The sequence below is a fragment of the Oncorhynchus masou genome, chromosome 27 (assembly GCF_036934945.1).
Source record: "Oncorhynchus masou masou isolate Uvic2021 chromosome 27, UVic_Omas_1.1, whole genome shotgun sequence".
NCBI classification, from domain to species: domain Eukaryota; kingdom Metazoa; phylum Chordata; class Actinopteri; order Salmoniformes; family Salmonidae; genus Oncorhynchus; species Oncorhynchus masou.
The window spans coordinates 2731702-2759041 of NC_088238.1; the positions used below are offsets into that span (position 1 = coordinate 2731702).

At 46.4% G+C, this 27340-nt stretch overlaps 1 protein-coding gene across 2 annotated transcripts; it reads right to left on the reverse strand.

Moving 5' to 3' along the window:
- Window positions 1-223: 223 nt before the first annotated feature.
- LOC135515567 (E3 ubiquitin-protein ligase Mdm2-like) lies at window positions 224-26064 on the reverse strand. Of its 2 annotated transcripts, none has more exons than XM_064939189.1 (11): window positions 25390-26064; window positions 23679-23768; window positions 23484-23558; window positions 17223-17356; window positions 15931-15980; window positions 15683-15741; window positions 10785-10854; window positions 8535-8698; window positions 5981-6136; window positions 5621-5683; window positions 224-1213 (listed from the first exon to the last, which is right to left on the reverse strand). In XM_064939189.1, the coding sequence occupies exons 2-11, from the start codon at window positions 23754-23756 to the stop codon at window positions 608-610; spliced, it is 1455 nt and encodes a 484-aa protein (XP_064795261.1). In that variant the 5' UTR covers window positions 23757-23768; window positions 25390-26064; the 3' UTR covers window positions 224-607. The 2 variants fall into 2 exon arrangements, with proteins under 2 accessions (XP_064795261.1, XP_064795260.1); XM_064939188.1 differs by lacking the exon at window positions 25390-26064 and adding an exon at window positions 23889-24288.
- Window positions 26065-27340: the final 1276 nt, after the last annotated feature.

Consider the following 27340-nt stretch of genomic DNA (forward strand, 5'->3'; position numbering starts at 1 on the left):
AAATGAAAAGTCGTCACCCTGGTAACCACTACCCACTCGCTCTTGTCGACGGAGTCAACAACAAACGACTCTTTCTACCGGCGAACTTTATTGAGACATTTGACTTTCACGTAGTTTAAACCCCACGGCATTATAGATACAATGATATAAAACGCTATCATTATCATCTGTGCAGAATAGAGGGAAGACGAGGTGAAAATAAACAAAGGAAAACCCATCTCTGTTAATTTGCTAAACATTCTTTATTTAATAAAATATATTGAATATTTCACCACTAAGATAATTTGATAAATTTGAAAAACTAGAAAGGCTATTTGACTGAACACTAGAAATCAATCCCAAATCAACACAACAACAGGCACCTTGTTTGATAGAGTTCATAAATAAAATCACTTCCAAATAAACAAAATTAAAACATTATTTATTCATTCAGGATTTAAGTTGTTTTTGAGGAACAGGGAGTTGTGTAGCTATGGGTTACACCCTATTCCCTAAATAGTGCACTACTTTAGACCAGAGTCCTATTGGGGCCATGGTTGAGAGTAGTGCACTTACATAAGGGAATAGACTGCTTATTTGGAATGCACAGTCTAGCCGATAGCCGTCCTCAGCTGAGATAAATTAAGACGACAGACTGGATAGGCTGCCTGCAGACCGGACACAGCTTGTTCCTCTTCTTCAGCTTCCTGGCGCAGGTGTAACAGGCCATGAGGTGCCCAGTGCGTCCGTGTACGATGCAGCCGTTCTTGGGCCTGGTCTGACAGATGACGCAGGGCTCCAGGCAGCTGGCGGGGAGGTGAGCCTCCAGGCTGTTGAAACGCTCCAAGTCTGGTGCCATCACTTCTTGACTGAAGGGGGCGCTAGTAGAGGACGAGCCTGAGCCCACGCCGTTGGAGTTCGAAGAAGAGGTGGAGGGCTGGGAGGAGCAGGCTGAGTCTTGGGAATCGGGGCCAGAGACAGACATCAATTCCTGGGAGTCTTTGAGGAGGGGAAGGGGCGACCTGGCTCTCTTCCCGTCTGGGACATCCAGACCTTCGGTCTCGTCGGGCTCTGTCGGGGCTGGGGTAGGCTTGGGGGGTAAGGGTTTGAGGTTGGGGGCAGCAGAGTTGCTGTCAGAATCGGGAAACCAGTCCATTCTTAGCGTCCAACAGCGGTTGCAGTTTCGGGGGAGGGGAGGGTTCAACTCCTCACACTTTGAGCACTTCCAGTAGTCCTGAAACAACCTCACTAGATTAGACCACAGCGCCACTAGATTAAACACACAACACTAGATTAGACCACAGCACCACTAGATTAAACACACAACACTAGATTAGACCACAGCACCACTAGATTAAACACACACCACTAGATTAGACCACAGCACCACTAGATTAAACACACAACACTAGATTAAACAACACACACCACTAGATTAGACCACAGCGCCACTAGATTAAACACACAACACTAGATTAAACAACACACACCACTAGATTAGACCACAGCGCCACTAGATTAAACACACAACACTAGATTAGACCACAGCACCACTAGATTAAACACACACCACTAGATTAGACCACAGCACCACTAGATTAAACACACAACACTAGATTAGACCACAGCACCACTAGATTAAACACACAACACTAGATTAAACACACAACACTAGATTAGACCACAGCACCACTAGATTAAACACACAACACTAGATTAAACAACACACACCACTAGATTAGACCACAGCGCCACTAGATTAAACACACAACACTAGATTAAACAACACACACCACTAGATTAGACCACAGCGCCACTAGATTAAACACACAACACTAGATTAGACCACAGCACCACTAGATTAAACACACAACACTAGATTAGACCACAGCACCACTAGATTAAACACACAACACTAGATTAAACAACACACACCACTAGATTAGACCACAGCGCCACTAGATTAAACACACAACACTAGATTAAACAACACACACCACTAGATTAGACCACAGCGCCACTAGATTAAACACACAACACTAGATTAGACCACAGCACCTCTAGATTAAACACACAACACTAGATTAAACAACACACACCACTAGATTAGACCACAGCGCCACTAGATTAAACACACAACACTAGATTAGACCACAGCACCACTAGATTAAACACACAACACTAGATTAGACCACAGCACCACTAGATTAAACACACAACACTAGATTAAACAACACACACCACTAGATTAGACCACAGCGCCACTAGATTAAACACACAACACTAGATTAAACAACACACACCACTAGATTAGACCACAGCGCCACTAGATTAAACACACAACACTAGATTAAACAACACACACCACTAGATTAGACCACAGCGCCACTAGATTAAACACACAACACTAGATTAGACCACAGCACCTCTAGATTAAACACACAACACTAGATTAAACAACACACACCAGTAGATTAGACCACAGCGCCACTAGATTAAACACACAACACTAGATTAAACAACACACACCACTAGATTAGACCACAGCGCCACTAGATTAGACCACAGCGCCACTAGATTAAACACACAACACTAGATTAGACCACAGCACCACTAGATTAAACACACAACACTAGATTAGACCTCAGCACCACTAGATTAAACACACAACACTAGATTAGACCACAGCACCACTAGATTAAACACACAACACTAGATTAGACCACAGCGCCTCTAGATTAAACACACAACACTAGATTAAACAACACACAACACTAGATTAGACCACAGCGCCACTAGATTAAACACACAACACTAGATTAAACAACACACAACACTAGATTAGACCACAGCACCTCTAGATTAAACCACACACAACACTAGATTAGACCACAGCGCCACTAGATTAAACACACAACACTAGATTAGACCACAGCGCCACTAGATTAAACACACAACACTAGATTAGACCACAGCACCTCTAGATTAAACACACAACACTAGATTAAACAACACACAACACTAGATTAGACCACAGCACCACTAGATTAAACACACAACACTAGATTAAACAACACACAACACTAGATTAGACCACAGCACCACTAGATTAAACAACACACAACACTAGATTAGACCACAGCGCCACTAGATTAAACACACAACACTAGATTAAACAACACTAGGTTAAACAACACACAACACTAGATTAAACACCACACAACACTAGGTTAGACCACAGCGCCACTAGATTAAACACACAACACTAGATTAAACAACACACAACACTAGATTAGACCACAGCACCACTAGATTAAACAACACACAACACTAGATGACACCACTAGATTAGACCACAGCACCACTAGATTAAACAACACTAGATGACACCACTAGATTAAACAACACACACCACTAGATTAGACCACAGCGCCACTAGATTAAACAACACACAACACTAGATGACACCACTAGATTAGACCACAGCACCACTAGATTAAACAACACTAGATGACACCACTAGATTAGACCACAGCACCACTAGATTAAACAACACACAACACTAGATTGGACCGCTAGATTAGACCACAGCACCACTAGATTAAACAACACTAGATGACACCACTAGATTAGACCACAGCACCACTAGATTAAACAACACTAGATGACACCACTAGATTAGACCACAGCACCACTAGATTAAACAACACACAACACTAGATTGGACCGCTAGATTAGACCACAGCACCACTAGATTAAACAACACTAGATGACACCACTAGATTAGACCACAGCGCCACTAGATTAAACAACACACAACACTAGATTGGACCGCTAGATTAGACCACAGCGCCACTAGATTAAACAACACTAGATGACACCACTAGATTAGACCACAGCGCCACTAGATTAAACAACACACAACACTAGATTGGACCACAGGCAACACCGCTAGATTAGACCACAGCACCACTAGATTAAACAACACACAACACTAGATGACACCACTAGATTAGACCACAGCGCCACTAGATTAAACAACACACAACACTAGATGACACCACTAGATTAGACCACAGCGCCACTAGATTAAACAACACTAGATGACACCACTAGATTAGACCACAGCGCCACTAGATTAAACAACACTAGATGACACCACTAGATTAGACCACAGCGCCACTAGATTAAACAACACACAACACTAGATTGGACCGCTAGATTAGACCACAGCGCCACTAGATTAAACAACACTAGATGACACCACTAGATTAGACCACAGTGCCACTAGATTAAACAACACACAACACTAGATTGGACCACAGGCAACACCGCTAGATTAGACCACAGCACCACTAGATTAAACACACAACACTAGATTGGACCACAGGCAACACCGCTAGATTAGACCACAGCACCACTAGATTAAACAACACACAACACTAGATGACATCACTAGATTAGACCACAGCACCACTAGATTAAACAACACACAACACTAGATTAGACCACGGCACCACTAGATTAAACAACACACAACACTAGATTAGACCACAGCACCACTAGATTAAACAACACACAACACTAGATTAGACCACAGTACCACTAGATTAAACAACACACAACACTAGATGACACCACTAGATTAGACCACAGCACCACTAGATTAAACAACACACAACACTAGATTAGACCACAGCGCCACTAGATTAAACAACACACAACACTAGATGACACCACTAGATTAGAACACAGCGCCACTAGATTACACAACACTAGATGACACCACTAGATTAAACAACACACAACACTAGATGACACCACTAGATTAGACCACAGCACCACTAGATTAAACAACACACAACACTAGATTAGACCACAGGCAAGACCGCTAGATTAGACCACAGGCACCACCGCTAGATTAGACCACAGACAAGACCGCTAGATTAGACCACAGGCAACACCGCTAGATTAGACCACAGGCAACACCGCTAGATTAGACCACAGGCAACACCGCTAGATTAGACCACAGGCAACACCGCTAGATTAGACCACAGACAAGACCGCTAGATTAGACCACAGACAAGACCGCTAGATTAGACCACACCACCACCGCTAGATTAGACCACACCACCACCGCTAGATTAGACCACACCACCACCGCTAGATTAGACCACACCACCACCGCTAGATTAGACCACACCACCACCACTAGATTAGACCACACCACCACTAGATTAGACCATAGACAAGACCGCTAGATTAGACAAAACCGCTAGATTAGACCACAGGCAACACCGCTAGATTAGACAACACTGCTAGATTAGACAACACCACTAGATTAGACAACACCACTAGATTAGACCACACCACCGCTAGATTAGACAACACCACCGCTAGATTAGACAACACCACCGCTAGATTAGACCACACCACCGCTAGATTAGACAAAACCACTAGATTAGACCACAGGCACCACCACTAGATTAGACCACAGGCACTAGCCAACCAGAACATTGGTAGCGAGTGACAAAAAACCCCCAGCTAAGCAGCTCGTTGGCCAATCAGAATTCTGAGAAATGATCTGTTGTATACTTGTGTTGATTTAGATGTGTTTTATTAAGGGAAATATGAAACGTACTGCTTCCGTGATCTCAGTGTCGTCGTCGAACGAGTCCTCCTCGAAGATGGTGACTTCATACACCTGTGAGAGAACGACAGACACACAGGGAGTCAACAGCTGCAGTTTGACCCCAGGACACTAGAGGGAGCTGTTTGAAATGACACACACACACACATCAATGTTTCCTCGGGGAGTCCGGGAGCATGCCCCCCCCCCCACGGTGATAATTTTAGAACCACCGAAAAGGTCCGCTTTTTGTTGGTGTGGTGGTGCACCACAGCTAAATAAATGCAGCGGAAACACACACACACACACACACACACACACACACACACACACACACACACAGAGACAGTTGAAAAGACAGTGAGCCGAGACCTCGTCCTCTCCAGACACTGAAGCCTCTTCAGGATCGCTGTAGGCATCCGAGTCAATGGACTCCACCTCAAACTCCACGCTGAAGTTATCAGAGTCTGAGCCCAGATCCTGGCTCAGAACATCGTCACACGCGTCACTGACCAATGAACCGACTTCCTGTTGAGAGAGACGAGAGAGAGCTCAGTAACATGGGACTTGGGACACAGCTGCCGATAAGATTTACAAATTACAATCATCATTTTTTTTACTCAGAATCTAAAGTACTGAACAAACCGATGTCACACACTAGACGTGAAACATTTCGTCTGAATGTGTAGGAATGAATAATCCCATTCTATCATCTGCATAATGTGGTAACCCAGCAGGTATTCTCTAGTTTAGGATCTCACCCTCCTTTTATTTAGGATTGGTGAAACTACAGTCTGACAGGGTAAATAGTTGTACTGCAGTAGGATCCCCCACAGAGTTACAGGAGGCTCCCCCACAGAGTTACAGGAGGCTCCCCCACAGAGTTACAGGAGGCTCCGCCACAGAGTTACAGGAGGCTCCCCCACAGATTAACAGGAGGCTCCGCCACAGAGTTAAAGGAGGCTCCCCCACAGTGTTACAGGAGGCTCCCCCACAGTGTTACAGGAGGCTACTCACAGACTTACAGGAGGCTCCCCCACAGAGTTACAGGAGGCTGACCCACAGTTACAGGAGGCTCCCCCACAGAGTTACAGGAGGCTACCCCACAGAGTTACAGGAGGCTCCCCCACAGAGTTACAGGAGGCTCCCCCACAGAGTTACAGGAGGCTCCCCCACAGAGTTACAGGAGGCTCCCCCACAGAGTTACAGGAGGCTCCCCCACAGAGTTACAGGAGGCTCCCCCACAGAGTTACAGGAGGCTCCCCCACAGAGTTACAGGAGGCTCCCCCACAGAGTTACAGGAGGCTCCCCCACAGTGTTACAGGAGGCTCCCCCACAGAGTTACAGGAGGCTCCCCCACAGTGTTACAGGAGGCTTCCCCACAGAGTTACAGGAGGCTCCCCCACAGAGTTACAGGAGGCTTCCCACAGAGTTACAGGAGGCTCCCCCACAGAGTTACAGGAGGCTCCCCCACAGTGTTACAGGAGGCTAATCACAGTGTTACAGGAGGCTCCCCCACAGAGTTACAGGAGGCTACTCACAGTGTTACAGGAGGCTCCCCCACAGTGTTACAGGAGGCTCCCCACAGTGTTACAGGAGGCTCCCCACAGAGTTACAGGAGGCTACTCACAGTGTTACAGGAGGCTCCCCCACAGTGTTACAGGAGGCTACTCACAGTGTTACAGGAGGCTAATCACAGTGTTACAGGAGGCTCCCCCACAGTGTTACAGGAGGCTACTCACAGAGTTACAGGAGGCTCCCCCACAGAGTTACAGGAGGCTCCCCCACAGAGTTACAGGAGGCTCCCCCACAGAGTTACAGGAGGCTCCCCCACAGTGTTACAGGAGGCTCCCCCACAGAGTTACAGGAGGCTCCCCCACAGTGTTACAGGAGGCTTCCCCACAGAGTTACAGGAGGCTCCCCCACAGAGTTACAGGAGGCTCCCCCACAGAGTTACAGGAGGCTCCCCCACAGAGTTACAGGAGGCTTCCCCACAGTGTTACAGGAGGCTACTCACAGTGTTACAGGAGGCTCCATCACAGTGTTACAGGAGGCTACTCACAGTGTTACAGGAGGCTAATCACAGTGTTACAGGAGGCTCCCCCACAGTGTTACAGGAGGCTACTCACAGAGTTACAGGAGGCTCCCCCACAGAGTTACAGGAGGCTCCCCCACAGAGTTACAGGAGGCTCCCCCACAGAGTTACAGGAGGCTCCCCCACAGAGTTACAGGAGGCTCCCCCACAGAGTTACAGGAGGCTCCCCCACAGAGTTACAGGAGGCTCCCCCACAGTGTTACAGGAGGCTCCCCCACAGTGTTACAGGAGGCTACTCACAGTGTTACAGGAGGCTAATCACAGTGTTACAGGAGGCTACTCACAGAGTTACAGGAGGCTCCCCCACAGAGTTACAGGAGGCTCCCCCACAGAGTTACAGGAGGCTCCCCCACAGAGTTACAGGAGGCTCCCCCACAGAGTTACAGGAGGCTCCCCCACAGAGTTACAGGAGGCTCCCCCACAGAGTTACAGGAGGCTCCCCCACAGTGTTACAGGAGGCTCCCCCACAGAGTTACAGGAGGCTCCCCCACAGTGTTACAGGAGGCTTCCCCACAGAGTTACAGGAGGCTCCCCCACAGAGTTACAGGAGGCTTCCCCACAGAGTTACAGGAGGCTCCCCCACAGAGTTACAGGAGGCTCCCCCACAGTGTTACAGGAGGCTAATCACAGTGTTACAGGAGGCTCCCCCACAGAGTTACAGGAGGCTACTCACAGTGTTACAGGAGGCTCCCCCACAGTGTTACAGGAGGCTCCCCCACAGTGTTACAGGAGGCTCCCCACAGAGTTACAGGAGGCTACTCACAGTGTTACAGGAGGCTCCCCCACAGTGTTACAGGAGGCTCCCCCACAGAGTTACAGGAGGCTACTCACAGTGTTACTGTGTGAGTCTGAAGACTCACTGCTCCTCCGGTCTCGTCTCAGGCCTCCAATCACATACCAGGACATGCTGTCATCAAAGGTCAGAGAAAAGCTGTCTGACCTGTGTCTCTTCCTGGACTCACACCCGTCCTCCTCTTGGGTCGACGACGTCCCCTCTGGAATAGAACAGAGAGGGTCTGAGCAGTGGTTTTACGTCTAACAATTTCTTTCAAATACGCCATTTCTCCTCTCTGACGGTAAAATAGAGAAGCATATTGTGCATCCGATCACTCCGTTGACATATTGAAACATACTGACACGTCTTCAACAAAGCTGTTTCTCCCTTGATGACATTTTAATTATTTTTTTATTTTACCTTTATTTAACCAGGCAGGTCAGTTAAGAACAAATTATTATTTTCAATGACGGTCTAGGAACAGTGGGTTAACTGCCTGTTCAGGGGCAGAACGACAGATTTGTACCTTGTCAGCTCGGGGGTTTGAACTCGCAACCTTCCGATTTCTAGTCCAACGCTCTAACCACTAGGCTACCCTGCCCCCCACAATGAATATGTGATGTTCACAAGACATGGAGGATTTGTTTATAGCCGTATGTTGTGTACTGGGGCCCTGAGGTACAACCAGTAGCTAAGAGCAATAAAACCCCAGTCCTTTGAAAAATGGTCCGTTTCAATCCATCAGACTAGGACTGTTGTTGATTCTCCCCTGGTCCGTTAGGAAACAGGGAAACAGGCACGTCGTTGTGGTGTCGTTGTGGTGTGGATGCCGTCAGGCTGCTTTTGGGCCTGAAGAGACTCATTGTGAGCAGAAGTCGTCTAAAAACACCCACAGCCTCCAGACCAGAGTGTTCCTACGGACCCATTAGAAGGGACTGATGGTTCTATGCATTCCAGAACTCGGTCTTTGCTTCCCCAACAGACTTGACTGGGCAACAGTCCAGGAGAAAAGGTACAGCACAGATCCACATGAAGCCATGAGGCCTGACATGACAGTTTTTCATCCAGGAGAAAAGGTACAACACAGATCCACATGAGCAGGACTGGTGTAGGTTTATGTACACACTGCTGGAGTACTACAACTACAGACAGAGAGGCAGACAGACAGACAGACAGACAGAGAGGCAGACAGACAGAGAGGCAGGCAGACAGACAGAGGGGCAGGCAGACAGAGAGACAGATGAGCAGGACTGGTGTAGTTAGTAGGTGTAGGTTTATGTACACACTACTGGAGTACTACAACAACAGACAGAGGGGCAGGCAGACAGACAGGCAGACAGAGAGACAGATGAGCAGGACTGGTGTAGTTAGTAGGTGTAGGTTTATGTACACACTGCTGGAGTACTACAACAAAAGACAGAGAGGCAGACAGACAGAGAGACAGGCAGACAGAGAGACAGATGAGCAGGACTGGTGTAGTTAGTAGGTGTAGGTTTATGTACACACTGCTGGAGTACTACAACAACAGACAGAGAGGCAGACAGACAGAGAGACAGGCAGACAGAGAGACAGATGAGCAGGACTGGTGTAAGTTAGTAGGTGTAGGTTTATGTACACACTGCTGGAGTACTACAACAACAGACAGAGAGGCAGACAGACAGATGAGCAGGACTGGTGTAGTTAGTAGGTGTAGGTTTATGTACACACTGCTGGAGTACTACAACAACAGACAGAGAGGCAGGCAGACAGAGAGACAGGCAGACAGAGAGACAGATGAGCAGGACTGGTGTAAGTTAGTAGGTGTAGGTTTATGTACACACTGCTGGAGTACTACAACAACAGACAGAGAGGCAGACAGACAGATGAGCAGGACTGGTGTAGTTAGTAGGTGTAGGTTTATGTACACACTGCTGGAGTACTACAACAACAGACAGAGGGGCAGGCAGGCAGACAGAGGGGCAGGCAGGCAGACAGAGGGGCAGACAGACAGACAGAGGGGCAGACAGACAGACAGAGGGGCAGGCAGGCAGGCAGACAGACAGACAGACAGAGGGGGAGGCAGACAGACAGACAGACAGACAGACAGACAGACAGGCAGACAGGCAGACAGACAGACAGAGGGGCAGACAGGCAGGCAGACAGACGGGGAGGCAGAGAGGCAGGCAGACAGACGGGGAGGCAGAGAGGCAGGCAGACAGACAGACAGACAGACAGACAGACAGACAGACAGACAGACAGACAGACAGACAGACAGACAGACAGACAGACAGAGGGGGAGGCAGAGAGGCAGACAGACAGACACTCACCAGGGTCACTACTCCTCCTTCTCCTCCTGCGTTCTGAGGTAGATGATGAATGACAGTCTGAGTCTGTCTCCTGTCAACAGATTAACCAGAAGGAACCGTTAGAGAAATCAACCAGTGAACCAGGACACTGAGGAGGTCTGTCGATAAAACTCACTCGGACACAGCTACCACTTAAAACGACATCACAGGGGGAACAACCGGTCTTTGGAACACGTGCCAGTATAAACATCCCTCTGCAACAAAACTACAGTTGGTTCAACTTGAGGTCGAGTATGTTTATGTCTGTGACCCAGAGATAGGCAATTAGTTTGATCACAAAGCATTTTTCGCTACACTCGCAATAACATCTGTTAACCACGTGTACGTGACCAATAACATCTGTTAACCACGTGCACGTGACCAATAACATCTGCTAGACACGTGTACGTGACCAATAACATCTGTTAACCACGTGTATGTGACCAATGACATCTGCTAGACACGTGTATGTGACCAATAACATCTGTTAACCACGTGTATGTGACCAATAACATCTGTTAACCACGTGTATGTGACCAATAACATCTGCTAGACACGTGTATGTGACCAATAACATCTGCTAGACACGTGTATGTGACCAATGACATCTGCTAGACACGTGTATGTGACCAATAACATCTGTTAACCACGTGCACGTGACCAATAACATCTGCTAGACACGTGTACGTGACCAATAACATCTGTTAACCACGTGTATGTGACCAATAACATCTGTTAACCACGTGTATGTGACCAATAGCATCTGCTAGACACGTGTATGTGACCAATAACATCTGTTAACATCTGTCTGCCTGTATGTGACCAATAACATCTGCTAGACACGTGTATGTGACCAATGACATCTGCTAGACACGTGTATGTGACCAATGACATCTGTTAACCACGTGTATGTGACCAATAACATCTGCTAGACACGTGTATATGACCAATCAAATTTGATTTACAAGTCTGTTTGTAACTCTTTAAAGTGGAGGGTGATGGAGAAGTGTTTCCCCCTATATCCATTTAGTAACGGTGGCCCACCGCTGTACAACTATTTTTGAGACGGGTTGTAAATCCAAGGTTTCCAGAAGCCTTTGGCTGCTCTCTCACGTGGTGAAATACACAATTGAAAGACATGAGAAATGTCCGTTTAAGCAAACTCCACATCGGCCTAAATATTTTCCCATGACATACCATCAAAACAACATCTTAAAGTGCTCGCAATTACTTTTGTTAAATAGTCTATATTTAAAAAAAAATGCTACTAATCATTCCTATCTGTTTATTTACAACGGCCAAAGAGAAGTGGAAAATTAGAAATTGGTCAGAATGAGTAGGATTCTAGTTGCACTGACAGGCACGACTCAGGCCGGTGAGCCATAACCAATCAGAGCTGCAGTAGGCCTATATGCAAATAGACCATTGCCATATATGGATCTGTGCCATTCACTGGACTGTGTTTACAGCATGAGCGGTCGTGAGTAGATGCGCTTGTTTTGAGATCAAAGTGAGATCGACTTGTGCACATTTGTTCATATTATTTTCTAGTTAGTGAGTTATTAGCCCAGTTATAGATCATTTGTCGTCAGCAATAGGGAAGTGATTGCTTCCTACAAGAGCACAAAACGTGTACATTTCTAGACATATTTGAAAAAGCCAGTCAGGTAAAAAAATATATATTTTTTTTTTGTCTTAAAGGGGCAGTACTGTATTTTGAGACAGGTTTGAATAAGCTAAGTAGCCAATAGGCAGAGGTTAGTATAATGTATCTGATTCTCTGTAGTAATGGTGTGGGAATAATAATGCATTTTATTTTGTCAAGTGGTTTCTTGCATCAAACACAATATTCAGTCACCTCATTTGTCTGAAGGACAAGTGGATAAAACAGGTTAAAAAGGTCAATGTTTTGTTTTTTTTTCTCTTCAAAAGTCTTGTGAAATGTAGGTCTACGTTGAACACTACACATTGGCTGCTACTGTCCGCTGAAAGATATAACAGCTATTTCCATATTAATGGGATGAATTTTCTCCATTGTTTTTGATGGTAGGCCACTCAGGTAGGACTACATTAGGATCAAACAAGACACAGTAGCCTACTAGGCCACTGTTACAACTGTAACTTAAAGCGGGTGCACGCCTCAATGTTTACAGTAAGCGTCATTGCATTTACTTGATAGCTACCTACACAAATAGCTAGCTAGAACAATGTGTTAATAAGATAAATTCATTAAAAAGATTAAAAGCGATACAAATAAGTTCTCCAGTAGGAACAGGATTGTCACAACGTTCAAGTTTGTGCTCATCAGACCTGAGATTTGCTCAGTGATAAAAAAAAAACCCAAAGGGAACATCGGTTGGGGCGGTGTGCAGTTTGGAGTGGGTCTAGGGCAGTGCTCTCCAACAGGTCGATAGCCAGCGACCAGTAGCTACCAGCCCACCTATGACGAGCTCGACAAACTACTCTGAAAGTACATACAATTTTCACGTGTTCCACCGCAAACTGTCCTAAACAGATCTCACAAGTACCAAACTGTCCTAAACAGATCTCACAAGTACCAAACTGTCCTAAATAGATCTCACAAGTACCAAACTGTCCTAAATAGATCTCACAAGTACCAGACAGTACCAAACTGTCCTAAACAGATCTCACAAGTACCAAACAGTACCAGCCACACTGTATAGTCAATGCAACATTCACATGATCCCAGCCCTGGTTAAACACTAGTGGCTACAAACCCAAACGTTTTCTCAAGGGGCAGCCTGTAAAATTGGGTTGGATTTACAGAAAGAGCCCAGGGCAGATGAGTTGGATTTAAAGAAAGAGCCCAGGGCAGATGGGTTGGATTTACAGACAGAGCCCAGGGCAGATGGGTTGGATTTACAGAAAGAGCCCAGGGCAGATGAGTTGGATTTACAGAAAGAGCCCAGGGCAGATGAGTTGGATTTACAGAAAGAGCCCAGGGCAGATGGGTTGGATTTACAGACAGAGCCCAGGGCAGATGGGTTGGATTTACAGAAAGAGCCCAGGGCAGATGAGTTGGATTTACAGAAAGAGCCCAGGGCAGATGAGTTGGATTTACAGAAAGAGCCCAGGGCAGATGGGTTGGATTTACAGAAAGAGCCCAGGGCAGATGGGTTGGATTTACAGAAAGAGCCCAGGGCAGATGAGTTGGATTTAAGAGAAAGAGCCCAGGGCAGATGAGTTGGATTTACAGAAAGAGCCCAGGGCAGATGGGTTGGATTTACAGAAAGAGCCCAGGGCAGATGGGTTGGATTTACAGAAAGAGCCCAGGGCAGATGGGTTGGATTTACAGACAGAGCCCAGGGCAGATGGGTTGGATTTACAGAAAGAGCCCAGGGCAGATGAGTTGGATTTACAGAAAGAGCCCAGGGCAGATGGGTTGGATTTACAGAAAGAGCCCAGGGCAGATGAGTTGGATTTAAGAGAAAGAGCCCAGGGCAGATGAGTTGGATTTAAGAGAAAGAGCCCAGGGCAGATGGGTTGGATTTACAGAAAGAGCCCAGGGCAGATGGGTTGGAATTACAGACAGAGCCCAGGGCAGATGGGTTGGATTTACAGACAGAGCCCAGGGCAGATGGGTTGGATTTACAGACAGAGCCCAGGGCAGATGGGTTGGATTTACAGAAAGAGCCCAGGGCAGATGAGTTGGATTTACAGAAAGAGCCCAGGGCAGATGAGTTGGATTTACAGAAAGAGCCCAGGGCAGATGGGTTGGATTTACAGACAGAGCCCAGGGCAGATGAGTTGGATTTACAGAAAGAGCCCAGGGCAGATGAGTTGGATTTACAGAAAGAGCCCAGGGCAGATGAGTTGGATTTACAGAAAGAGCCCAGGGCAGATGGGTTGGATTTACAGAAAGAGCCCAGGGCAGATGGGTTGGATTTACAGAAAGAGCCCAGGGCAGATGAGTTGGATTTACAGAAAGAGCCCAGGGCAGATGGGTTGGATTTACAGACAGAGTCCAGGGCAGATGGGTTGGATTTACAGAAAGAGCCCAGGGCAGATGAGTTGGATTTACAGAAAGAGCCCAGGGCAGATGAGTTGGATTTACAGAAAGAGCCCAGGGCAGATGGGTTGGATTTACAGAAAGAGCCCAGGGCAGATGGGTTGGATTTACAGAAAGAGCCCAGGGCAGATGGGTTGGATTTAAGAGAAAGAGCCCAGGGCAGATGGGTTGGATTTACAGAAAGAGCCCAGGGCAGATGGGTTGGATTTACAGAAAGAGCCCAGGGCAGATGGGTTGGATTTACAGAAAGAGCCCAGGGCAGATGAGTTGGATTTAAGAGAAAGAGCCCAGGGCAGATGGGTTGGATTTACAGAAAGAGCCCAGGGCAGATGGGTTGGATTTACAGAAAGAGCCCAGGGCAGATGGGTTGGATTTACAGACAGAGCCCAGGGCAGATGGGTTGGATTTACAGAAAGAGCCCAGGGCAGATGAGTTGGATTTACAGAAAGAGCCCAGGGCAGATGAGTTGGATTTACAGAAAGAGCCCAGGGCAGATGGGTTGGATTTACAGACAGAGCCCAGGGCAGATGAGTTGGATTTACAGAAAGAGCCCAGGGCAGATGAGTTGGAGTCGGAACTGATGTTCAAAAGGTCTTGTCGGTTGTAATAAATGACAGCGTAATTATTTTTTATAATTACGACTAAAGAATTACAAAATAGCAAAGTTGAGTGCTCTAGCTTGTAAAACAGCTGCCATCTAGTACAGCAACATTATGGCAATGTCCCCTCCCCCAACTGGAATGTTTCAACCAATCACATGCTCTTGTCCACCCCCCCCCCCTTCATTTAGTTTAATGTGTCTACCATAGAAATACAATGAATAGACGCTCTTTCTATGTGGATTTCTTACCTTAGGCCCTCTATCCGGTTCACTCTGGCTCCTGGGTTCCGTGAAGACAGATTGGGATTCTAATGGGAAAAAAATGAAACATCTACATTTTAAAAATCAGAATAGACTACTTCCTCACTTGTCTTATCAGCCCAATACATAACGCAACATTGAACTGCCTAGCGTACAAATGTTTTTTTTTCAAGAGAGATGTATATCAACTAGAAACTACAGGATAATAGAAGTGACAAAAGAAAAGCTAAAAGTACCTTGATTTTTCACTGCTAGGAGATTTTGTGTGATCATAGCGAACAGAACTCTGAAAGAACAAAAACACACAAGGCTAACGTGAGCATAGTGAAACGGTTTCACTATCACACATCTCTGATTTGTTTAGCAAACAGAAGGCTGCTCATCAGTAACGTATTTTTGAATCATCAGTACACATCTGAGCCAACACATGCAACAGGTGACAGCATATTCAGTGGCTGTATTAGAGGCCAGGGGATCTGTATTAGAGAACAGAGTCTGTGTTAGAGGTGCTGTATTAGAGGCCAGCGTCTGTATTAGAGGACCAGACAACCTGTACTAGAGGCCAGCGTCTGTATTAGAGAAACATAGACTGTATTAGAGGACAGAGGAGCTGTATTAGAGGTTAGAGTCTGTATTTGAGGTTAGAGACAAGATTCTGTATTAGAGACCAGAGTCTGTATTAGAGGTTAGAGGAGCTGTATTAGAGGGCAGAGTCTGTATTAGAGGTTAGAGGAGATGTATTAGAGTCTGTATTAGAGGCCAGAGTCTGTTTTGGAGAACCAGAGGAGCTGTATTAGAGGATAGAGTCTGTATTAGAGAACCAGAGGAGCTGTATTAGAGTCCAGAGTCTGTATTAGAGGTTAGAGTCTATATTAGAAGTTAGAGGCCAGAGTCGGCATTAGAGGTTAGAGGCCAGAGTCTGTATTAGAGAACCAGAGGAGCTGTATTAGAGGCTGTGTAGAAGGGCTGCATTAGAGGCTGTGTAGAAGGGCTGCATTAGAGACTGTGTATAGGGACTGCATTAGAGGCTGTGTAGAGGGACTGCATTAGAGTCTGTGTAGAGGGACTGCATTAGAGTCTGTGTAGAAGGGCTGCATTAGAGGCTGTGTAGAGACACTGCATTAGAGGCTGTGTAGAGGGACTGCATTAGAGGCTGTGTAGAGACACTGCATTAGAGGCTGTGTAGAAGGACTGCATTAGAGTCTGTGTAGAGGGACTGCATTAGAGACTGTGTAGAAGGGCTGCATTAGAGGCTGTGTAGAGGGACTGCATTAGAGACTGTGTAGAAGGGCTGCATTAGAGGCTGTGTAGAAGGGCTGCATTAGAGGCTGTGTAGAAGGGCTGCATTAGAGGCTGTGTAGAAGGGCTGCATTAGAAGCCCCCAGGATGTTATATTAGAGCAACGCTAGCCGAGCAAACAGGGCGTGTGTGTTGGGGGTTTATTGTCCGTCCCAAGCTGTGTGTGTTATTGTGCGTGTGCCTCTTTGATGGAGAAGATGTCCACACCGTGCAATGTGTGTGTCCTCACCGTGGTTCTTTAACAGAGAAGCTGTCCACTCCCAGTACAGCCCCCAGGGGGTCGTCAGCACAGTGCACTATGTGTTGCTGCTTCATGTCATAAAGCTGTTTCTTCATGATGTACTGGCCCAGGTAGAATATCACCTGACACATAGACAGCACAGGGGTCAGAGGTCAACACCACAGCGTAACACACACGAGAGAGATATAAACGGGATACAGGACAGGGGTCAAGAGGAGAGAGAGAGTAACAGGGGATACAGGCAGGGGTCAAGGAGAGAGAGAGAGTAACAGGGGATACAGGCAGGGGTCAAGAGAAGAGAGAGAGTAACAGGGGGTAACAGGCAGGGGTCACGGAGTGAGTGTAACAGGGGATACAGGCAGGGGTCAAGGAGAGAGTGTAACAGGGGGTACAGGCAGGGGGGTCAAGGAGAGAGAGAGTAACAGGGGATACAGGCAGGGGTCAAGAGGAGAGAGAGAGTAACAGGGGGTAACAGGCAGGGGTCACGGAGTGAGTGTAACAGGGGATACAGGCAGGGGTCAAGGAGAGAGTGTAACAGGGGGTACAGGCAGGGGGGTCAAGGAGAGAGAGAGAGTAACAGGGGATACAGGCAGGGGTCAAGAGGAGAGAGTAACAGGGGATACAAGCAGGGGTCAAGAGGAGAGAGAGAGAGTAACAGGGGATACAGGCAGGGGTCAAGAGGAGAGAGAGAGTAACAGGGGGTACAGGCAGGGGTCAAGGAGAGAGAGTAACAGGGGATACAGGCAGGGGGGTCAAGGAGAGAGAGAGTAACAGGGGATACAGGCAGGGGTCAAGAGGAGAGAGAGAGTAACAGGGGATACAAGCAGGGGTCAAGAGGAGAGAGAGAGTAACAGGGGATACAGGCAGGGGTCAAGAGGAGAGAGAGAGTAACAGGGGATACAAGCAGGGGTCAAGAGGAGAGAGAGAGTAACAGGGGATACAGGCAGGGGTCAAGAGGAGAGAGAGAGTAACAGGGGATACAAGCAGGGGTCAAGAGGAGAGAGAGAGTAACAGGGGATACAGGCAGGGGTCAAGAGGAGAGAGTGTAACAGGGGGTACAGGCAGGGGTCAAGAGGAGAGAGAGAGTAACAGGGGGTACAGGCAGGGGTCAAGAGGAGAGAGAGAGTAACAGGGGGTACAGGCAGGGGTCAAGAGGAGAGAGAGAGTAACAGGGGGTACAGGCAGGGGTCAAGAGGAGAGCGAGAGCAACAGGGGATACAGGCAGGGGGGTCAAGAGGAGAGAGAGAGAGTAACAGGGGATACAGGCAGGGGTCAAGGAGAGAGAGAGAGTAACAGGGGATACAGGCAGGGGTCAAGGAGAGAGAGAGAGTAACAGGGGGTACAGGCAGGGGTCAAGGAGAGAGAGAGAGTAACAGGGGGTACAGGCAGGGGGGTCAAGAGGAGAGAGAGTAACAGGGGATACAGGCAGGGGTCAAGAGGAGAGAGAGAGTAACAGGGGATACAGGCAGGGGTCAAGAGGAGAGAGAGAGTAACAGGGGATACAGGCAGGGGTCAAGGAGAGAGAGAGAGTAACAGGGGGTACAGGCAGGGGGGTCAAGAGGAGAGAGAGTAACAGGGGATACAGGCAGGGGTCAAGAGGAGAGAGAGAGTAACAGGGGATACAGGCAGGGGTCAAGAGGAGAGAGAGTAACAGGGGATACAGGCAGGGGTCAAGAGGAGAGAGAGAGTAACAGGGGATACAGGCAGGGGTCAAGAGGAGAGAGAGAGCAACAGGGATACAAGCAGGGGTCAAGAGGAGAGAGAGAGAGTAACAGGGGATACAGGCAGGGGTCACGAGGAGAGAGAGAGTAACAGGGGATACAGGCAGGGGGGTCAAGAGGAGAGAGAGTAACAGGGGATACAGGCAGGGGTCACGAGGAGAGAGAGAGTAACAGGGGATACAGGCAGGGGGTCAAGAGGAGAGAGAGTAACAGGGGATACAGGCAGGGGTCAAGAGGAGAGAGAGAGTAACAGGGGATACAAGCAGGGGTCAAGAGGAGAGAGAGAGAGTAACAGGGGATACAGGCAGGGGTCACGAGGAGAGAGAGAGTAACAGGGGATACAGGCAGGGGTCACGAGGAGAGAGAGAGTAACAGGGGATACAGGCAGGGGTCAAGAGGAGAGAGAGTGTAACAGGGGATACAGGCAGGGGTCAAGAGGAGAGAGAGAGTAACAGGGGATACAGGCAGGGGTCACGAGGAGAGAGAGAGTAACAGGGGATACAGGCAGGGGTCAAGAGGAGAGAGAGAGTAACAGGGGATACAGGCAGGGGTCACGAGGAGAGAGAGAGTAACAGGGGATACAGGCAGGGGTCACGAGGAGAGAGAGAGTAACAGGGGATACAGGCAGGGGTCACGAGGAGAGAGAGAGTAACAGGGGATACAGGCAGGGGTCAAGAGGAGAGAGAGTGTAACAGGGGATACAGGCAGGGGTCAAGAGGAGAGAGAGAGCAACAGGGATACAAGCAGGGGTCAAGAGGAGAGAGAGAGAGTAACAGGGGATACAGGCAGGGGTCACGAGGAGAGAGAGAGTAACAGGGGATACAGGCAGGGGTCACGAGGAGAGAGAGTGTAACAGGGGATACAGGCAGGGGTCAAGAGGAGAGAGAGAGAGTAACAGGGGATACAGGCAGGGGTCAAGAGGAGAGAGAGAGTAACAGGGGATACAGGCAGGGGTCACGAGGAGAGAGTGTAACAGGGGGTACAGGCAGGGGTCAAGAGGAGAGAGAGAGAGTAACAGGGGATACAGGCAGGGGTCACGAGGAGAGAGTGTAACAGGGGGTACAGGCAGGGGGGTCAAGGAGAGAGAGAGTAACAGGGGATACAGGCAGGGGTCAAGAGGAGAGAGAGAGTAACAGGGGGTAACAGGCAGGGGTCACGAGGAGAGAGTGTAACAGGGGGTACAGGCAGGGGGGTCAAGGAGAGAGAGAGTAACAGGGAATACAGGCAGGGGTCAAGGAGAGAGAGTGTAACAGGGAATACAGGCAGGGGTCAAGAGAAGAAGCCTGGGAATGTCTCAGTCTAGTTGATACCCTCCCTCCATATACTGATCCAGACAGTCCTGTCTCAGTCTAGTTGATACCCTCCCTCCATATACTGATCCAGACAGTCCTGTCTCAGTCTAGTTGATACCCTCCATATACTGATCCAGACAGTCCTGTCTCAGTCTAGTTGATACCCTCCATATACTGATCCAGACAGTCCTGTCTCAGTCTAGTTGATACCCTCCATATACTGATCCAGACAGTCCTGTCTCAGTCTAGTTGATACCCTCCCTCCATATACTGATCCAGACAGTTCTGTCTCAGTCTAGTTGATACCCTCCCTCCATATACTGATCCAGACAGTCCTGTCTCAGTCTAGTTGATACCCTCCCTCCATATACTGATCCAGACAGTCCTGTCTCAGTCTAGTTGATACCCTCCCTCCATATACTGATCCAGACAGTCCTGTCTCAGTCTAGTTGATACCCTCCCTCCATATACTGATCCAGACAGTCCTGTCTCAGTCTAGTTGATACCCTCCATATACTGATCCAGACAGTCCTGTCTCAGTCCAGTTGATACCCTCCCTCCATATACTGATCCAGACAGTCCTGTCTCAGTCTAGTTGATACCCTCCCTCCATATACTGATCCAGACAGTCCTGTCTCAGTCTAGTTGATACCCTCCCTCCATATACTGATCCAGACAGTTCTGTCTCAGTCTAGTTGATACCCTCCCTCCATATACTGATCCAGACAGTCCTGTCTCAGTCTAGTTGATACCCTCCCTCCATATACTGATCCAGACAGTTCTGTCTCAGTCTAGTTGATACCCTCCCTCCATATACTGATCCAGACAGTCCTGTCTCAGTCTAGTTGATACCCTCCCTCCATATACTGATCCAGACAGTCCTGTCTCAGTCTAGTTGATACCCTCCCTCCATATACTGATCCAGACAGTCCTGTCTCAGTCCAGTTGATACCCTCCATATACTGATCCAGACAGTCCTGTCTCAGTCTAGTTGATACCCTCCCTCCATATACTGATCCAGACAGTCCTGTCTCAGTCTAGTTGATACCCTCCATATACTGATCCAGACAGTCCTGTCTCAGTCTAGTTGATACCCTCCCTCCATATACTGATCCAGACAGTCCTGTCTCAGTCTAGTTGATACCCTCCCTTCATATACTGATCCAGACAGTCCTGTCTCAGTCTAGTTGATACCCTCCCTCCATATACTGATCCAGACAGTCCTGTCTCAGTCTAGTTGATACCCTCCCTCCATATACTGATCCAGACAGTCCTGTCTCAGTCTAGTTGATACCCTCCCTCCATATACTGATCCAGACAGTCCTGTCTCAGTCTAGTTGATACCCTCCCTCCATATACTGATCCAGACAGTCCTGTCTCAGTCCAGTTGATACCCTCCCTCCATATACTGATCCAGACAGTCCTGTCTCAGTCTAGTTGATACCCTCCCTCCATATACTGATCCAGACAGTCCTGTCTCAGTCCAGTTGATACCCTCCCTCCATATACTGATCCAGACAGTCCTGTCTCAGTCTAGTTGATACCCTCCCTCCATATACTGATCCAGACAGTCCTGTCTCAGTCTAGTTGATACCCTCCCTCCATATACTGATCCAGACTGTCCTGTCTCAGTCTAGTTGATACCCTCCCTCCATATACTGATCCAGACAGTCCTGTCTCAGTCTAGTTGATACACCTCATCCCATACTGATCCAGAATATTAGACAGGCAACTGATAAGACACATGATCACTGCACTGGGTAGAAGTATATGACTCCACCGATATTCTTCTCTAGCTGACAGGAGGCTATAGTGATAGACTGATCACTGCACTGGGTAGAAGTATATGACTCCACCCGATATTCTTCTCTAGCTGACAGGAGGCTATAGTCATAGACTGATCACTGCACTGGGTAGAAGTATATGACTCCACCCGATATTCTTCTCTAGCTGACAGGAGGCTATAGTGATAGACTGATCACTGCACTGGGTAGAAGTATATGACTCCACCCGATATTCTTCTCTAGCTGACAGGAGGCTATAGTCATAGACTGATCACTGCACTGGGTAGAAGTATATGACTCCACCCGATATTCTTCTCTAGCTGACAGGAGGCTATAGTGATAGACTGATCACTGCACTGGGTAGAAGTATATGACTCCACCTGATATTCTTCTCTAGCTGACAGGAGGCTATTGTGATAGACTGATCACTGGCACGAAGGCATCAGTTCCTTATCATAAAAGCGGTTAACACAGACTGTAAACACATTTTCCAGCAATCAATGTGGACCAGTAAAAGGCTCTGCACTCCCATACACTCTATAAACTAAAGCATCAGAGGAGCACGCTCATTCTCTCTCGCTCTCTGAGATAACTCTGTCTCCCTGATGAACAACCGAGAGGAAGGAGCCAAACACGGAATCCCAGACTAGTTAGACATTCCAGAGGTCCGTTAGAACCCCAGTGAGTCAGAGTAGAAGTCAAGAGGCAACTGAACATTCTAACATTCTAACTAAGATAATCACCAGTCTCTCTCTATGACTCAGACTCTCACACAGACAGACCCCCCCCCTCGGACACGTCTCATCAAAGCTGTGTGACGTGTCCTCAAACCAAGGTGGCCTGTCTGCTAGCCAATCATAGCTCTTAAAAAGACAGTGCATTTGTATTCTAGCTTAGTAGACACTACAATCAGTTTAATCAACTACAGTAGGTAAAACAGCATATCAATGGGAAAACAATAGAACCAAGTCAAAAGCCATTCTAGTATGTGACAGCATCTACCGTATGCAGTGCTTAGTTTATGAAAGTGACAATCAATAGTGAAACTCGTGTAAATCTAGCAATGCAGAGAATAATCCAGAAACACCTACACAATGTATATACCAGTAGTTTGGCTGCTAACGACAAATTAAGAGTGAGTTTCCCCCCTTAGAAACTAATATCCACTATTCTAGGAGTAAACCCTAAGATATACTGCAATTGGAAATTCAAAACATCAAATATTTAAATGTAAAAAATAATAAAAAATAAAATAAAAAAATGTGAGACTAGAAAATAATTACCGAAACTGAAAAGTCCGGGAGATAATGTCTATTGAGGATCTTAAAAAGGTTTCCTCTGTCTGCTTCATGGAACAATATCTTGATTAACTAAAGTTAAGCCAAAGACTAGTGGTTCGATATCAGCAGGACATAAGGAAACAAAACAGCCAGCTGTCAGGTCACTTCTTACCTCTTTCATGGTGAAAACGTCTTTGTCTGCACCTGCCTGCTGCAATAACACGCACAGTTTCTCTTTAGGTCGTACCTGTGAAAATATAGCACATAAAACAAAAAAAAAACATTATTTTACATTCTATGTAACTGTAAACAAATGACTGACTTAAACAGTGTGACAGAGAGACAGAGATTTAAGTTGATTACTTACAAGTTTCTCGTTGTCCAACGTATTTATTTGGGAACTACTTCTATGCCATTCTGACATTCTCTCACAATTCTCTGCCATTCTGTCTTTCACCTGTCGAAGAGTAGGAGGTAAAATACATTTCCATTTCCAAGTGAACATGCAACGCCTTGTAAAAGTATACAATTACATACAATGTCAAGGTAAAGCTTTGGAAGACAAAAACAAGTTTACCTAAATAAATAAATAGAAGTACTAATGAGATGTTCTTGATACACCCCCTCTATAATACACCCTTCATATTCTGTACATAAAGTGCTTCAGCTCGGCTGGTAGCATTAGGAACCACTTCCCCGTCTCCCCCGGATTTAAATAGGCACAGAGACATGTCAGGACTAGCACTGCTCCGGCTGTTAACGCTAGGATGCTATTGGGCGCTGCCGGCGTATGGTTGAAACTAGATGACTAACCTCACGTAACATGTTTTAACATATGACGAGCACACCTAGCGGCCACCCTGCGTCTGTGCATCCGCCTCCACCCTTAGTGCTGAGCTGGCCGCTAGAGTTGGATATGCCCGGGCATGTCCCAGTTTACTACAGCCCTGCATTGTGTAATAATCAGCTGTTTGACTGACATGGGCAGGGTTGGAGGAAGGGTGTCTCGACTTAACTGACTCCCTCAGCTATTGCTTTTCCAAACAAAGGAAGAGCCATGCAAGTTGACAGGTGAAATATTGGACATGAAAGCTGGTTGCCACTGGATATTAACGTTACCACCGTGGATATGAAATTACAAAGTATGGGATTAACGCCAAATTAACGATTTGTCACTGAGATTAAGAGGGGTTTGACATCTGGACTCACTGATTACAATGTTTTATCTGATCTAACATTTGGTCATGTTGAGTTTAGTTTCTCTGTTGCAGATATCCATCAATGCTATTCAATCGCATGAAAGAAACTGACCTCCGGAAAAGTAACGTTACCTACACTTCAATCCTCATCCTTTTGATTTCTACCAAACCAAATGGGATAGTTTCCTATCAATCTGTCAAAACACAATGAAGACAAACAGCTTGGAAAGACCCACGACCCAGTGGGACTCTGCAAGCCTGTAAAAATAGACCAGTGTGCAATATTGACAAGTTAGTATATCTGATAACATCAACGTTACAGTCAAATGTAGCTATATCTAGCTATATTCAATGTGTGGTATTTACAATACATGTGTGATTTAACCACTAACGTTACGCCAAAAATAAAACTGTTGAACGAGTAACTACTATAGTCCGGACGTTGACTGGCAAATCGCTGAGCAGGCAGCACTTTTTAGAGGCATCTTCATGTGTATTTACATGGGTAACTACGACACCACCAGATAGAAAAACAAACGGTTTTTTGACGACACTCTTGCTAGGTTAACATTACACTACATGTTTAGTCGTTGTACTACTAGCTACCACAACAACTTCGCTACTATGTGTCGACGTCTAGCTATTCAACGTGAACGCCTTACTAGTAGTTTCCCGTTTTCGCCATCAGGAAAACACGAGGATGAGAGGCCTTGTAGCATGTGGCTAATGCTATTCAAACTTTAGCTATAAAATAAAGTGGTTGTACAAATTACATGTCAAAATAACACACAGTTAAAGTTATTATACACACTAGTTTGCCATTTAAACTCTCATAGCAGATTTGAAATAGATTTAGAGCACATTATTGGCTTCACTTACGTTACTTTCACAATCCAATAACTTGCTTGTAAAAGTTAGCGAGGAAAACGAACGTTAATTTTGTCGCCCCTAGTGGCGTGTCCAAAGTAAGGCACGAGCACTGAAGATGAACCAGGTTGACGAATCAATCACAAGAAGAAGAAAAATCTGTTTTTACAAGAAGAAAATATACTAACTGCATGTGGGGAATGTTCATAGTTTTATAGTGGAAAGAAACATGGGAACTATATATACGAGCTCAGCCAAGACCTGATTTGGCTGGATTGAGTCATCAATGCATTCTTTGCCTAATCATTGATACAATCATCAGAGGGGAAATGACATTGGTCGTCATTCAAGTCACACAGTCAGTGTGAAGAAGAAATCAACCACATTGAATTCATATAATAGACAGGTTTGTGTATGTCTAGCTTTATAAGTGTATTCATCATCATTATCCCCTGAGAGGAATACAACAGTGTTTTCTGTATCATCACTCCAATATGGTTCAATCCCTTGACATGGCACTCGTTCATTGAGACAGGGGCATTGTGACTCTTCACATGGCTGCTTGCTGACTGTGAAATCATTGCCTCCCTCTGCCAGAGACAAAAGTGTGTTTGTGTTATGTTCTGTTATTCTGTCAACCAGCTCTGCTCTAGGGCCATTTATCAAGCGTAGGAGTGCTGATCTAGGATTTGTTTTGCCTTTTAGATCACAATGAATAAGATAACATGGACATGGGGGACCTGATCCTAGATCAGCACTCCTACTCTGCCCCTGGTCTGGTCTGCCATGTCCTGGTCTCATCATAGTGCCATGATGCTAGGATGATGCTGAGACATGTCCTGATGCAGTCCACTTGTCCTTCATCCATGATGCTAGTGCTTATGTGCCATGATGCTAGTGCTTATGATGCTAGTCCATGATGCTTGTCCTTATGATGCTAGTCCATGATGCTAGTCCATGATGCTAGTCCATGATGCTAGTCCGTGATGCTTGTCCTTATGATGCTAGAACAGAGAATAAACTGATATCAGTGAATCAACAACAGAAGATACATGGAACTAATGGTCATTGAGACCGAGAGAAACGTCACGACTTTCCTTGGTTTAACGAAAGTCAAACCACAACTTCTAAAAAGAAAAAGGTCTTACCGGTCAGATATGGCTCCTTGATTTGGATTAGTGAAATCATTCACAAATGTGTTTAATGGATGGACAAAATGAATAGTGGAAGATTCATTTTAAATGGTTTTGTTTTGTTGATAGTAGTACCCTGTGCATCAAAATCCATCTAAAAACGTGTATTTGTCCTTGAAGCAGCAGAAGGTTTTTGATCTTCTCTGGTATTGTTGGCATCTTTTCCAGTCTGCTCCCCCTCTCCTTCCCAGAAGGGCTAAAAGAATGAGTCAGATGTTATTTTAGAACGACATGTTCTTTTAGAGCCTCAACATGTCAGGGCACGTTATGAAGCCTTATAACCTCCGATAAGTGCTATTCATCCTTATATAAACTTCTAATTAGTACAAATGGAATGACAAAGGCCATTTTAAACACACATTTGGATTGAGCCTGAATGTCTTAAAAATATTAAAGTCATTAAAGTTTTACGATTAAAGTCAAGTTATCCACTTGCTTCAACGAATGGGATTATGATTATAGAATTTTGTAAAGTAATCAAACATTGTGATTAGATTTACTTGATGTGTCTCTGACGACAGGAAATAATTCCATAATACTAAATGTTACATGATGCCGCCTCATCAGCCTCATGGCACGTCTCTCACCGGCTTCATCGGCTTTGCAAATGAGCAGGACAGGCTAACGTTGAAGAGGTATAAATAGAGCAGGATAGGCTAACGTTGAAGAGGTATAAATAGAGCAGGACAGGCTAACGTTGAAGAGGTATAAATAGAGCAGGATAGGCTAACGTTGAAGAGGTATAAATAGAGCAGGACAGGCTAACGTTG